Source organism: Idiotropiscis lumnitzeri, chromosome 17, assembly GCF_059441095.1.
Source record: "Idiotropiscis lumnitzeri isolate Australia: NSW breed Sydney's pygmy pipehorse chromosome 17, RoL_Ilum_1.0, whole genome shotgun sequence".
NCBI lineage: Eukaryota > Metazoa > Chordata > Actinopteri > Syngnathiformes > Syngnathidae > Idiotropiscis > Idiotropiscis lumnitzeri.
In genome coordinates, this window is record NC_142407.1 from 4,537,732 (window position 1) to 4,553,805 (window position 16,074).

Genomic DNA, 16,074 nt, shown 5'->3' on the forward strand with positions numbered 1-16,074 from the left:
TGTCCTGACTGATGTCACTTCTGCAATAATTCCAGCCGACTTGCAAGATGGTCACTGCACAAACTATGTCTCACCTGACGTGAAAGGTTTCTGAGGACCATTACCAGTCATTACAAAAGGACCATAAGTACCGCAACTAAATGTATGAAGGGAGCGCCCATAATCTCAAAGTGTACAAAACTTTAGGTGAAGGGCACATTATTGTGCAGGGACAGTGTGATGTGTGATGCAAAGTGTATAGCTAATTATTTTTTTGCAGTACATCATGAAACTTTTGATTACAAAGTTGTCTGCCTGAACATCAAAGAATTGTGCAGTTTACTATAAGAACTATCAATGGTATGCTGGGACCGGCTTGTGATACGTTAAAAAATCACATTATTAAATCCTGTACAAATACAATTTACAACATGAAATAAAATCAATCACATAGGACATTTTTTATGTACAAGTCAGTTGTCTTTAACGTTTAAACACAAAGGTTTGTATTTTTGAAAAAGTTTGTTTTTAAACCTTTGTGTACAATTAAAAAGTTTTATGTTCAATACATTTGTAGTTTTATACCTATATTTAAGTGACATGTTAATATTCAATCTGTGTATAATAACACAATATCTTCCAACAATACAATACAATTTTATTTTTATAGCGCATTTCACAACAGATGGAGCTGTAACAAAGTGCTTTCCTTATGGTGTATTATAAATTAGCAGGTAATAAGAACACAATTTAAAACACAAACACATTTACAATAGATACCAGAATGCAGGTATTTTTTTTATTCATCTTACCTTTATGAACACTTTGGCTAACTTTATATTAACGTTAATCACTATGGTGGTACTTCGTTGATGTTATTTAGGTGCAGGCTAATTACTGACATTAATATATGTAATTGTTGTTTTTTCTGTTATTTAGTACTGTGAATCACTCCAAAGAACATACAAATAGAATCATGGAGAAAACTAGTGGATTGTGAATGTTATCTTATCCTGTTAAAACATTTAAAAGATAATGGTGAAAGAAAGTGAAAATCATTTCGCAAATGTTTGGAAAGTATTGCACAATGACCTCTGGTCCACATCTCGAGAGAGCCCGTTACGTGCCCACACTTGAACACCAGGATCGAGCGCCACCTAGTGCCCATGCTGCACACTCGTCATTGCAAATATTTGAATAATTTCATAATTTTAATAAACTTCTGCACAGAAAATACAGACATATTATTTTCATCTGTCTTACCTGAGCTGGTCATCTTGAGGATATTTTTTCATCATGTCCCACCTCCACATGTATGCTGTGATTACTCACATAAGTTACTCCTTTAAACGAGCTCCAAATCTAAAATTACTAAAAATAAACCCTATCGAAAATTGTGTTGAAATTCTCGACGGTTAGAAAATTATCATGAAATAAGTCCTGTCTGACAAAAACGAATTTCAAATATATCAGCTAGCCTAAGTTGCTAAATGACAACAAGCTAACTATCGTCATTTTCTTCTTTTCTTCAGACGTTAAAGCTGCAAATGTCAAAACGAAATTTAGACAGAACTTAACAATACAAAAACTAAAAGTTGCCACTATCACATCAAAAGTCCACGAATTTAACAAGTTATTAAATCGGTTGGCAAAACTGCAGGTGACTGATCTGTGCCAGTATAAAACTTAGTGCGACATTCGAATAACAGTAATGCAACACTTGCAGAAATAGTAACTCCATCTTTATTCTTTCATAAGCGCAATAGGATATTTGGATTTATAAAACAAATATGTTTTTCTCAGCTCTCTAAATGTACAGTAAAGTGAAATGTGACAAAAGTGAATGAAAAAAATCTTTAAAAAGCAGAATGATAGCATCATATTGTAGCAATAGCTGAAGAAAATCAAAACCATTTTAAAAAGACATTAATTTACTACATTAGGTTCCAGTGGGGTGTGTGTGTGTGGGGGGGTTATCAAAACTGATTTGGGTCCTAATAATAATAATAATAATAATAATAATAATAATGTTGGCTGAACAGAATGGCTAATGTACACAGTATGACATTTCATGACAAAATCAGGTACAAGTAACAAAAAATAAAATAAAATAAAAATAACCTGTTTCCACACCAAGAAATCAATGATGAAAATTTCTTCCCTGTCAACATTCCTTTGTGCTTCTTCCTCAGTAAAGTTGTAGCCACGAGTCAAATAATAATATCTGAAATGTATTCATGTAGTCTCTCTAATGAAATTCTTGTCACAGTGTATACGTGGTGTGAGAGTATAAAGACATGAGTCCAGCTACTGTTTGCTGTGAGCATCACATTCCTGAGGTGTGCATCTCAATACATATGCTCCGCTAAACGAAAAATGCATGTTTAGACAAGATGCAGTTCATGGAAGCCAGATGTGTTTGTTCATTTCATTTTGTTTGTTATTTTTGGTAGCAGTGTGGGTAAAAAATAAATATAGATTCTGCAGTTCGCAATGTTAAAGGAAATGTGCGGGATTCTTCAGTCTGGCATTAGCATTTCCCTCCAGTTGAAGCTGTGATTGGGTCCATGTGTCAAAGGCAGGATGGGGGGGTCAACCAGCTGCCACACCCCTGTCTCACCCATTTCTTCACAAGCACAAAATCCCAAGTAGGGAATCTGTAGAAATGCAGAGAGCAGATGCACCTCTGTGTTATTGAGGGGAAACAATAAGGCATCTCATTCGATGTGATGTAACCAGCATCTGGCCGACCTTTCGCACAACTTGCACAAAGTCCTTGGAGTTTTGTGGGCTGAGTCCTTGTATCTGGCGAGTGCAGGCCTCCAGAGAGGAAGCATGGGCCACAATCAGGACCTTGTTTCCTGTGTGAAAGAGGTAGGAGAACCAAATTCCACAGACACTATCACGTCTTTGCTGTAGAATGACATTCAGCAATTCATCATACAGTAGGCAACTTTCATCACGTGTAATATTAACAATGGCAAAGCACAGTAGCCAAGTAGATAGAGCCTGGCAGAAAATATACAAATTCGTAATATCTTGAGACGAAGAGTCCACTGTACCCAGATTTTTGCACTCTGATAGGATTTCTCGAGTGACTTGGAAGCTCCGGCTGATGTAGGTGTCATAAGACTCAGAAACCACTAGCTTGTTAACAGGAACGTGAGGTCTAAAGACGAGGTACATACAGAATACGTTAAGGGAATATGTTACGTTGAGGTCAGAAATCATTTGTTGATTTGTTTTTAAAAAAAAAAAAAAAAACTAAATGTGACTTGTTTTGCGATATTCGTTCCAAAATCCAATTTTAAAAAAGGAAAAAGGATTCATTTTCCATTTCAGATTTTGTGCACAGTTGAAAAATGGTGAAAACTGAAAAGTAATTTGGACATTTTATTCAGTCCTGAAATATTCATCTGCTGCAAGTGGCGTAAACTGGAAGGAAACTTGAACTAGAGGAGAGCTTTCACCCTCCTGGCAAGAAAGTCACTTATTTCACATATGGAATTGGAAATTGGAAAACAAGTCATTTTCCGTTTTTATTTTTGGTTTTGAAAATATTATTGAGAAAACAAGTAATTATTGTGTTTTTGTTTTTTTTAATTTTCTGGTTTGAGCATCATATAAATACCTGTATGTTGTGTCCACACTCAGGTTAGCAGCAGCCAGCTCTGTCGGGGGGATCCAGGTGGGTAAACAGGTGCCTGACACCCACTTGGTCCACTCAAAAAGTCCAGGCTCCACACGGATTTTTGTCTTTCCCTCTTGTTGGAGACCTGAAAAATCAAAAACCACAGACGCTAGCAGAGGAGACTTCCCGCAAGTTCTGCTTTGCATAGACTGTTGTACTATACAGTCTCTTACATTTATTAATTTCACATTACAGAATACAGAGGTCGCAGTTTACTGAGGTTAATATGTTAGTATGTGAGGGGTCCTACCCTGCAAAATGTGCTGAGCGGTCTGGACGCAGCGAAGTGAAGGAGAGCAATAAATAAAGTCTATTGTGGTGTGGCTTTCCAACAAGGCTTCACCTGAGAAAGCACAATACTGTGATTATAATTGCAGGAATTGTTATCATATCATTTGCGTGAAGCAGTCACGATGCCTGTGTGTGAGTTCTTTTTCATTTAAAAAAAAGAAAAGAAAACAGAACCAACCTACAAGACGAGCTTGGGAGGAGCCAAACACTGTAATCGGACAATCTTTATCGTAGTCCCTGTGCCCACCGCTTCTGGTCGGAAGGCTGGTTGGCATGTTGAGATTTGAGCGAATGTATCTGCCTACACACAACAGAATCTAAGTTAGCGTTTACGACACACAAGCAAAAGGCACCGCATGTTTCCGCAGCATACACACCTTTGGCGTCGAAGCATTGAGTGACCCAGTGTTTCCCAAACACAACATCCATCCTCTCCCCATGTCGACACACAAACAATCTCATTTTGGACAAAGAGGACTGACCAGCTGCCCGCGTCACCTGGAAAAAGGAAGGCAAGACAAGACCATTTGCATCTAAATGATACATTATAGGGATGCCCAAAATTGATGCACATAAGCAGTTATCCCCTTCCCCCAATGCACTACTCTACAAAAGCCAATAAGTTGGAGTGCATGGGAATTTTTGTCCATTCATCCAGAAGAACATAGAGACTCCACTGATGTTTTCACCAGGAGAGATCCTACTGGCTCACATTTACTGTTCTAGTTCACCCAAAAGGTGTTTCATGACGTCATCAAAGTATGCCAGCATGCACTCCGTTTCATGCACTGGAAAGGAAAAATGCCTTTCCACAGTGTTTGCAAAGGGCTGTTTAATAGTCAAAAAAAGTAGTCAGAATCCTGATTGATTAATTCAGCAAATAAGCGGGGTGTTCTGAGACCTTTGTCAGTGGGGTGAGCTGTGTGACATTTCTACAACACAGACAAAGGAGAACTGTACCTGCATGGGAGGACAGAGGCCACCTAGGCTGGGAGGATCCACCAGACTGTCAAGCAGACTGTCAGTCTGTTGTTCGTCAAACAGTAATCCACCTAGAGTGCTGCCAGCGTTCGACGGGGAGGTGTAGTTAAGAATAGAATGAGACCTGAGGGGAAAAAACAGGTACATTTCAATATTTTGTCAAGAGGAGCTGTGGACTCGTATGACTGAAACTATGGACTGTTCTAACTACTCCGCTAACCAGGAGATGGCAAATCTGTCCATGCCTGCGATGTATAGTGACAGACAAAACAATTAAATGCTCTTCCACATGAGGGCAGAAGGTACAATTAACCGGTATATCCACACTTTATGTGACATTTTTGTTTGGTGGCGTGCGATTTATTTATCAAGCCCTTAATCGCAAAACAATTTTGAGGTGCATCATAGGTCCTCAGGTCACAAAAAATAATTACATCCTTCCAGGGGGAAAAAGGAAGAAACCTTGAGAAGGGATCATAGTCTGTGATAGAACGATTATCGGCCAGGCCGATTATCGGTGCCGATATTTGACATTTTACCGATAATCGGGATCGGCCTATATAGTAATTTTCAAGGCCGATAAATTAAAAGATGGTTTATTTTGGCGAGCTGCAGCACACTTCTCTCTCTCTCTGCTGAGCTTGTCGCCCTGCCTGCAGAAGCAGATTGGCCAGCCCACAACACCACCTGATTGTTTTCTTGTGCAGTGGGTAGCAGCCAATCACCAGTAAGCTGCCTGTTTGCTTGTTCACCTCGAGTCACACGCACTAGAACAAACTTTGCTGAAATTGAATTGTCAGTCTACTACAACTCACAACTAATAGAAAATATTTGCCGTAGTAAACTTTGAAGAGATGTTTATTTTTATTGAAATATAATACATGCAGCTGAGCCTGGGAGCTCCGGGCACTTTTTGTTAGACTTTCAAAATTAAGTTTTATATTTTCTAAGATCTAAAAAAGCTTTAACATGTTGTAAATCACAAACGTTGTATGTATGTTCTTCAAAGCATTTAAACTAAGTCATGTTTTGGAGTTTTTGACACCCATTTCTACCTTTTAACAACCAATGAATATCGGCTTGAAATATCGGTTATCGGCCTCAATGACTACTAATAATCGGTATCGTATCAGCCCTGAAAAAACCATATTGGTCTATTACTAATCACAGACAGTGAGATGCCTATTAAAGCATAACCATGCTGCGATAAATCACCCAATATGATGCTGTGTTCATTTAAACAGCATGAGAGTCCATTTAATGAAATGGTGAAGTGATTATTCAGGTCAATTAAGGTTCGGAACTGCTTACTGGAAATATAGCTACAGTTATGATTGATTCAGCTACCAACTGGTCCACCTGTTATTTTAAGACATATTTAATGGACAACACATCAAGCAATTAATTGTGATATATCTCTATTAGAACACAGGTCATTAAGGTATACTATACAGTTTCCGCATTAGCACAGGCCACTAAGTTCCTGTAATGAATGTGAAGTCAAGGAGCAGTGTAGCGTGCTCATTCTTACCCATGAACAACCCAAGTGTCAGACTCATCAGCGCGGCTGACGTAGTTTTCAGGCAGCAGGCCGGACAGCCCCGTGCCCAGGGACGTGCCGTATACCCAACCCTCACTGGCACTGCTTTGCTCCATAGGTGACATGAAGATGAAGTCTCCAGGCACCAGTTCAAGCTCGTCATCATTTTGAGGCACATAGGGATACATGACTTGCAGTGTCTAGAAGAGAAATGCATGTAATCTTAAATAAATAGGACTCAAGTGGGAATAATAATAATAATTCTGATATAGCGGACTAATTGTAGACGCCACAAAAGAGAGAATGCATTCCTACCACATGATTAGCAAAACGAATATCCCGGGAGAATAACACAGCGAGCCAGTCGCAGCCTGACGACACATCCACGTTTTTGGCCAACTTTTCCAAGACTGGAAGATGGCTGCCTTGGAAGTGGTATGCCAATGTGACATGCAGTTGCTTCTTATGATGCTCAACATGCACATCTGGACAGAGAAAACAAAGCACGCTGATGACACCTAGGCAACGTTTGGACTTGAAATTTACAGTGCAGACATTGAAAAATATTAACCCGCTTTAGTTTCCGCTTCATTTGCAAAATCAGCCGCAAAACTCTTCAGCACCTCCGCCACCTGCTCCTCTACAAAGAGGCCAATAAAGGTGGAGGAAGTGTACAGCTCCAGGGGAAGGGGCATGGGTATACGACCTTTCCACTTTGTCACAGAGGTCTGGAGGGCATCCGACAGAGCCTCCACCTTCCCATCGGCACACTGCAGAGTTGACAAAAACAAAAGCCATCAAATCCAGCATGAAGAATTAAGGCAGGAATAAAATTAGACCGTAATTTACCACTGAATGCAAGCATGCACGTTTTCTTCATTGAATGACAGAGTTGTGTGTAATTATTATACACTTTAAACAAAAGGCAGAACGGTACAAAAACGTTTTTTTACACAGTTGCAGCTGTGTAAAAACAACACGCAAAAAAAAAACAAAAAAACTTTGAATTGCAGTATGACAACCAGTTAATCCAAAATCTTGATGCTTCGGTTAGCCTTCATAATTTGAGCGCATATATGAGATGAACACTGACCATGAAGAACTGGCACAAGGTGATATGGGGGAAGATGTCATGTGCCTTGTTTTTCCCACACGAGAGGCGGGATTGCTGCCAGAAGAGCGAGAGCTGCTGTAGCAGCGGACCACTGGGTCGCAGATACAACACATATTCCCTGGGCAGAGGGTCATCCAGGAAAGGGTCATCCAAATGGGAAAAGAGCCTGGACACACACACACACGGGCACAAGAGTTAAAAATAGAAAAAAAAATGCTTCAAAACAGAGGTAACAGGTAGTACTAGACTTCCGCCAATTCTTTACTTTTGATGAACTTTATTCACATTCCAGGAGTGTATTAGTTTGCAACTGCGGAAGGCTATTTGTGTGTGCTTGTCGGTGTGCGTGTGCGTGGGGGTGGGCGTGTGTGTGTGTGCGTGTGTGTGCGTGTGGTTCTCACCAGTCACAAGCTGCCTGGACATTTTTCCCTCCTGTGGAAACCAAAGCTTTCAAGCTGCAAAGACACAAAGAACAAGAGAAATCACAGTCACTAAATCAATAAATGCATTTCCGGCCCATGTTTATTAGAAGGAGATTGCTGCACACACCGCGGGACGGAGAAAAGAGAACATACATCCCGAGAGAGTAGTAAAAAGACAAGACACACTCAATAATTCATAACAAGAGAAGTGACAGTGAAAGTAGAAAACATTGATTTGGACGGAACAGAGAAGATTTTCTGGCTGGCTTATGATGTTGAAAATACTTTTAAATCTCACAGTCAATATTATTAAGACTCATTTTTTCATTCTCAAGGGAGAAAAAAAGTGTTTTTCATGTAATGTTTTAGATTTTATCTTAAATAACTGCTAATTCCTAAAATTAAACTTTTAAAATGTACTATTTAGTCCTTAACTGGTGCACAAATGTGTGGATTTTGTTCATATTCACAGAGGTTTGCGAAACATTTGCACTTTTAGTTGTATCGGTTTGTTGGTTATGTTCACAAGATTAGATGACAATAAAACCTCCACACTTTTCAAGTGCTTAGTCACCCCAAGTTACGGTTTGTCACGCTTCTGAATAGACAAAAATGCTCACTATCTTCTGTTGGGATGGAAGTCAAATGAAGACACTGTGGTATTATGTGGTATAATGAAATCACGCATTTGCATTGTGCCACTGCTCCATTCACATTCAATAAGCTATTTTTACTTTTTGGTCCTCGATTCATTCGGCCACAGACCCTTAGGCAGCATGCCCTCGCTCGGTCCAATGTGCACAATGGAGAGTGCAGAGGCAACAGATAGATTGTGCAGATCTTCTCCAACGTGCGTGGACTCAAACTACCGTTTTACGGCATAGCTGATGAAAGAAATTCAATCAAATGCTCATCCTAATAATAATTTAAAAAAAAAAAGCTCATTTAAGTAATAGTATGTGTTGTGCTGTTTATGTGATGTGTTGGCAGCACTGTTTCACCTCGTTCTGTATTAGGGGAATAGAAAAGTATTTTTCTCAAGAGGGCATGAAGGGATTACAGCCATCTGTGACCAAGACATCACAAAATCCAATCCAAGCCGAAACACAGGATGACCCGTTTATCTGTTATTTTCAAGGGACGAACCCTCCGTGACACGCAGTGAGAAGCCCAAGTGAGGATTCCCTTCTTCAAGCTGCATTCTTAAAGACGGCCAGAAGAGGGGAGGCTCTCAAGTAGAAGAATAAACGTGGATGAGGGAACAGCAAAAGTATGACATCTCATAAGGATGTTCAAAATTGTGCTAAAAAGTTACCTTAACTTCTAAAGGCGAACTTGTCACTGACTACATTTACCAAGTATTATTATACAGTATGGATTTGGGGTTCAAGGTTCAAATCTGCAGCCTTGCATGAGGTTTGCATGTTCTCCCTGTGCTTGTGTGGGTTTTCTCCAAGCACTTCCTCCAACATTCGAAACATCCACCAACCACACAGTGTCGATTGTGTTTTGGCCCTTGTGAATCACATCTGTCGTTTAATCCTTTAAATCTTTATTTTTCCTGAGATGAATGCTTTAGTTTTATGTCTTCCACACAGTAGAAGCAGCCATGGACCTACTGTCTCAATAGCTGCGTACACTCGAGGCTTTTCTCTTGCCCCAAGCAAAAAAAAAAAATACGAGTACGTTATTTATAAAAAGCATTTCCTGTTCACAAATAGACAAAGATGGGTGGGGAGGAGGGGGGGGGATACCTCTGGATTATGTTTGGCTTCCACCTAGAAGTGACCATTATGAAAGTGCCTTTCATTCTGTACATTTGGCAACATTTCAGTTCCGCATTTATCCAACACCAGAGCAGACATTTTTTTTGGTTCCCTGCCCATGCTGTCGTCAGCAGTCGTCGCAGAATATGACAGATGTCAGATAACCGCAAAACTCCCATGATCAAAACTGCTCAATAGTTTCACCACATACACACTAATGCGTTGAGAAACAACTTGATGCACCAAAGGGCCACTCCATGACTCAGCTCTACAGGCAAATGACCATTTCCTGTTTACAAACCAAAGGGGAACACCATCACTAAGTGCTCATATCACCTCAAAAGGGTGAAGAGGTTTCCTACTGCCAAGCGCCACACACAAAAAGAGAAAAAAAAAGTGCGGATGACGCGGGCCAGAAACCTCTCATAGTCTCACACTTAAAAGTAATCCAGACTGTAAAACATTTCAGTACAACGGAACTTTTACCAATCACAATGCCGCAATGTGTAAATACAGACAATGTAGCAAAATAGCCTCTAAAAGCAAATGTGATGTAATTTTAGTTGCCTATGCACTCAAGGAACTGTCTGAATGTGACCACAAATTATTTCACATGAATTGTCAGTAAATCTATTGAGACCTCAGTGCAGCACGTGCAGCGGGACTAAAACCGTGATCTTCCGTTTCCGAAGCCCAACTCATTACAGATGAAGTCTTACCACCCCTATAAAACGAAACAGATGAAACAGTGATGCGTGGGAGGTTTTTTGGGGGGGCGGGAGGGGGCACATGTGTGAAGCACAGTATTACGCAAAATCTCGAGACAAACAGTTATTACTTGCCAGATTTAGCAACAGAATGTTGATTTCAATTTGTGTATGTTAAAATATTTGCATTAACTCCGGAACGTGCCGATATGGAACAGCCAAGCAAGACACGAGGCTTCTATGTATGCTACTTGCATATTTTAACAAGTTAATTAAAACAACAATTATTATCCTTTGTCACATGCCACAGAAAAATTCTCATTATCCCTGTAATGGTGGGAGTGGTTCGGGTGCAATCGCGTGAGTGTTTTGATACACTTACTGTGTGAAATTAGAGGTGGGAAACAAGAGCAGCTTTCTGTTTACAATTACAATCATAAACCTCTTTTTTTCCGCCTGATCACGGCACATGTTCCCAAAAAGTCGGTAGTGTATACTCAGTGTCTGGAACTGATCCTCATTTTCTCGCTTCATTATTTCTGGAGCAAAGACATTCAAAGTCACATGTTATAACAGAGCGTGTCAGAGACACCATAATAAAGGAAGTGAGCGAGTCATTGTGTGGGTGAAGTATGTTGTTCCAGCTTTTTGTGTGACAAACTTGACTTTACTTGGCAGTAGTTGAAGCTGAACACAGATGAGAATCATTTTGGAAGAAACTAAAAAGCGTATGACTTAAATCTAGAAATAAAATCATTAAACAATTAAAACCTCAATGATTGACGTTTTTGCGCAATAATTTATATCGGCTGCGTCTTGAATCTTTTTTCAGCGCCTCGCTGCTGCTCGGTGTCACGTTTTCTTGTTTGTGAGACATTGCAACCTCTGCATCAGCTGCCCTCAAACCACCGTCTCAACAGAGAGCGCAGAGAAGGTCACAAGCCACTTCAGGAAATGGGTGACTTCCGCTTAGCCGCCTTGAATCCGAGCTCAGTTTGTTCATGAAGAATGCATGCACTGGAATGTACTTCATGTCTGCATAACTTCGTTACAGTGGTGCCTTGAATTTACTCATGTAGCAAATCAATACTCCCTGTTGAATAGCCAGCAGTTCCAGTCATCTGTGCCAACACCACCAATATTTTATATATTAAATAATTTATATTTTATATGCTAAATAACCTATTGAGCCCTTTTACACAGGACCATATTTACTGCCGTAAACACTGTGCCACGTGGCAACATTTTTTTTTATGCACGTCACTCGACGGCGTGCTTTGTGCATAAGCGTGTTACATCACAGATGCGTAGCATTAATATTAAAAGAAACATTTGTTTTAGAATGTGAACAAGTACATAAAAAGATCAGAAGAAAATCAGAATTGGGAATCATACCCTGCAGTTTGAACGTGGTCTTAAAAAACACACTTCAAATTGCAGTCGCTACAAAGCGTTCATTATTACTTCACAAAATTCTACCAAGCAGTTGTGGCGTAAACATAAGTCATAGGTCACATGAAAACAATAATGCAAATCTGTGGCATAATCACTTCAACTTTTCACATTTCATGAAACAATGAAATATAAATGTGAACTGCACCGAGCACTAATCACTGAACGTCTGTTGATACTATGTGAAAGGTCCATAATTATACAGACAAAGCCTACGACCAACCAAAAAAATTTTTTAACAGAATTGCAGCCTTTGCAATTTGATAAATGCTACATTGAGATGTTAATTTAAAATGATTAATCGGTCAACTCTAATTTTATGCATTTGAAATAAAGCAAAAATATATTGTATAAAAAAATAAAAATGTAAAGACATTTTTTTTTAAGAAGTGTAATTACTTTATGTTGAGACAAGCTAGGTGAACAATGTGCATATTATTGCAAAAGGAGACCGCAGTGATATAAATATTAGAAACACATATGATATTAATACGATACAGGGGAGATTAAGTTATTTTCTGCTATTGTCCTTATCCCAGTGCCAATAATTCTAGGTGTACCTTGCATTGTGACCGGGGAATATATGACACAGTAAAGTTGTAGATGTCGTAAGAAAGCACTCAGTCTTATTTTCGCTGTGTTCAGCTGATCGACAGAGTTCATAAGGAGTCAATGTGTGCTTGCTTCAAACTATCTGACACTCCCGCGTCATATTTGAAGTTTGGAGAAAACGAGCTCAATGAGAATTACACTTTTACACTTTGAATATCTAAGCAAACACAAACGCATAGCTAATGCTAAAAATGCTATGGACGGGCTCACGATAGCCATCAATGTCACAGGTACTAGAACACAAACGACACCGCAACATAAACAGAAATATGATAAAACATTAATCACAGGCATATTAGTTTTACGCTATGATAAGTTATTTTACTGGAACTTTGACGTGACATTTATTGTGTGTGTGTTTTTTTTTTTTTTATAAAGTACAGGTGTGTTAATTGCATGTGTGCACTACACTGCCCACTTGGAGGCCACAAGAGAAGCAGCACATAAACAAGTGGATTACAATTACACAGTGTGATTTTTAAGTGTTAAACTTGAGTAAAATGTATCTCACATTCAATAAGCTTGTTTTGTGTTTTCAAATAATATTTGATTGGCCATATAAGTGTTTTATTTGGGTGACACTTATGCCATGTTCAATAACAGTCTAGGTTTTGGAATGACAATTGATTAAAACAAAAGACATTTCTATCAACCTTGCAAAGTGTAACAGCATCATCAAGTATCTGTACACAGCATTGGCGAATGAAAAAAATGTACGGACGGTAATTATACTTGTACTTTGGCCTTAAAAATGTGGTATTGGTACATTAGTACAATAGAAAAAAAATGATTAGAGTGTCTTTACTCACAGATACTACATTTTTAAATGAACCAACCGTTGGTTTATTTATAAAGAAACTAATATCAACAGACTCTTTCAGAAAGATAAGAAGCAAAGCAGAGGGATGAAATCGAAACGGGATAAGTTTGCACCTGGAAATGGGACATGATAAGTGAGCGGAGGTGCTGCTGTCCTTGCAGCGCCTATCTGATTGCACTGGTCAATTCCTGAATGACTCAGCAACGATTCCTTTCAATTTAACAGAAGGGTGGATACTCGTACACGTGTGTATGCGTGCGTCTGTGTTTCATACTCCCACCCTCCAACACAATAAAGTCCTTGTTCCCTGAAGCTAGGCCTGATGACAGATTTTTTAGCTTCTCATGCTGCCATTTGGCAAATTCTTGTACATTACTATACATTCAGAATTGTCATAATCATTTGACCTCAGCTGAGATTTTCTTGCTTCCAAACTCAAACTGACACAAATGCTGTAAAATAAAAATGTGTAAATTGAGGAGGAATACAGATTATATTAATTTTGCATGTTTCAGGAACCTTAGCATTGGAAACATTGATAACTCATGTTTGCACTCACAGTGAAGAGTTACTATGATGCGATGCGGAGTGGAATGTAGCGACTCCTTGTTGTTACTCTTTTTGTACTATTACTACTAGAATTGTACCTTTTAACCTCCAATGGAAGTGCATTTTTTTCTGCCCGTCACTCAATGCTGCAGACATAGATCGACAAATAAAGATATAATTGGGTTTACTAAAAACAAAGAAAAAACAATAACAATGCAATGACAACAATAAAGATGATTAATAATCATTCTGTGATAATACTTAATGTATTCATTCTTTCATTTATCAACAAACTATACAAGACATAATGACCCAAACCAAAAACTGTGGTCACTAAATGGAGTTTTGAACCGAACCGTGGAATAAGTGAACTGTTCCACCCCAATTTTAAACAGAACGGGAAGATGGCCCCGAAGGCTTTTTTTGGCTGATTTATGTTGCGTTGTGCGTTATTTTGCGCAGAAAAATGTCAGAACACATACGTTGAAGCATTTGTTTTAAATACTCGCGTAGGGTCATTGTATATTCCTGCGCCTGACTCTACAAAGTGGAAACAGGTTGGATGTTTTGGGATTGACTTATTAGGTGAAACATTGTTTTGCACTGCTATGATGTCCATCCATCAATTTTCTGTCACTCATCTTCACTTGGGTCACGGGTGAGCTGCAGTCCATCTGTTTTTCTGACTCTGGGCTAAAGGTGGGGTGCACAACACTGGACTAGCCACCAATCGCAGGGTGCACATAAACAACCATTCACACTCATATTCCCCCCTAATTTAAGTCTTAAACTAAACCGATACATGTTTTGGGGATGTGGGAGAAGGTTGAGAAAACAGCCAAACTCCACACATGAATGTGAGGTAGAAGTGCTGTGATTTCATCCTATATCAAAAAATAATTTTCAATGTCTAAGAAACAAACCACAGTTCACCTGGGAGGAAAACACTTTAATTATTTATGGGGATTTTTAACATCATTACGTAACCACCATATTTCATTCACGCAGGGCTTGTTTCTTGGCAACCCTCCCCTGCCAAAGATGAATGGGAAAAATATTTGAGTATGATCCACGGAATTCACGAAAGAAGCTGGCAAGTGCAATATCTGAGTCACACAATACAGCATCTTTCTACAGGAGTTGGAGACAAGGTCTATTCCACATCAAAAGATGTAGTACAGAACAGTAGTTACCAAGTGACTATTAGTGTGCGTGTTTGCGTGCGTGTATTTGGTGAGGGGCGGGGGGGGGGGGGGGCAGTGTACTCACGCCCTGGTCTTTGGGAAGCCCATGGACAGCAGCACGTCCAGAGTTGACCCATGTTTGACGGTGCCTGCGCGGGTCTGACGCTGTCTCCGCGGGGTCACTTTGGCGTAGAGTTCCTCTTTCGCTGCCATCTTTCACTGCTCCATCGGTAACGACGGTCCTCTGACGTATTTCACTTCATTTAATTAATAATAATAATAAAAGACATATTTTACACCTAAAAAAACGGGGAAGCTAAAGTTTCATAGGGCGTAAGTTAGGTGCAGCAAACACTGAGCTCGGAGCTCAGCCATGCCGAGTCACCTCGACTGTTTGGGCCAGCCGTGCTCGCGAGCTACCGTCCCCGGCCGCGGAGGGGAACATGTCGGGGTCGAGCTCGCCTCTCGCATCCGGTCCGCCGGATGAGAAATCAGATGCAACTAAAACGTTAGCTTCGTTCCTTTCACAGCGGACTTGTCTCCAGGGGTGGGGGAGTGACAGGATCTGCCTAAGAAGACAAGAATCGGCTAGCCATCAAGTTAAAGGCGGTTGATAGGGGGTAGGACGTCCGAGGATTCTCTCGTGGAAATGACAGTTAAGTGATAAAGAACTGCAGTGCTATTATTCAGATGCGTTTGGGGCGGTGTGATGCAGAGTCGATCTGTGGGCGGATGGTGGAAAGAGTGGTTCACACTTCCGGTCTAAGAAAAGTGGGCGTCAATGCACATGCGCAAACGAGAGCATCCACGAACCATCATCTGTTGCCATGGTAAAGGCAGGCAAACTATTTTTTTTTTAATTAGGTCGCTTTTCTTATATCAGTGACGTCACTAGAACAAATCGCATCACGCTATTGTATAGAGCTAAAGGTAATATTCAGTTATAAGATAACGTACCACCTCAAC

General features: G+C 39.9%; 1 protein-coding gene across 1 annotated transcript; it reads right to left on the bottom strand.

Moving 5' to 3' along the window:
* Positions 1-1,699: 1,699 nt before the first annotated feature.
* On the bottom strand, positions 1,700-15,656 carry ubash3ba (ubiquitin associated and SH3 domain containing Ba). Its single transcript, XM_088280389.1, has 14 exons — positions 15,194-15,656; positions 7,998-8,051; positions 7,576-7,762; positions 7,054-7,252; positions 6,798-6,967; positions 6,474-6,682; positions 4,922-5,066; positions 4,339-4,459; positions 4,140-4,262; positions 3,921-4,013; positions 3,611-3,755; positions 3,042-3,148; positions 2,731-2,840; positions 1,700-2,636 (listed from the first exon to the last, which is right to left on the bottom strand). Exons 1-14 carry the CDS (start codon positions 15,319-15,321, stop codon positions 2,499-2,501), a joined length of 1,929 nt encoding a protein of 642 aa, XP_088136515.1. The 5' UTR covers positions 15,322-15,656; the 3' UTR covers positions 1,700-2,498.
* Positions 15,657-16,074: the final 418 nt, after the last annotated feature.

Coding starts and splice junctions, on each gene's coding strand:
- ubash3ba (XM_088280389.1), bottom strand. CDS start 15,321: ATGGCAGCGAAAGAGGAACTCTACGCCAAAGTGACCCCGCGGAGACAG. Junction 5,067..6,473: donor GACACTTGGGTTGTTCATGG/GTAAGAATGAGC, acceptor TTTTCCCCTCAG/GTCTCATTCTATTCTTAACT. Junction 3,756..3,920: donor CGCTCAGCACATTTTGCAGG/GTAGGACCCCTC, acceptor TTGATTTTTCAG/GTCTCCAACAAGAGGGAAAG.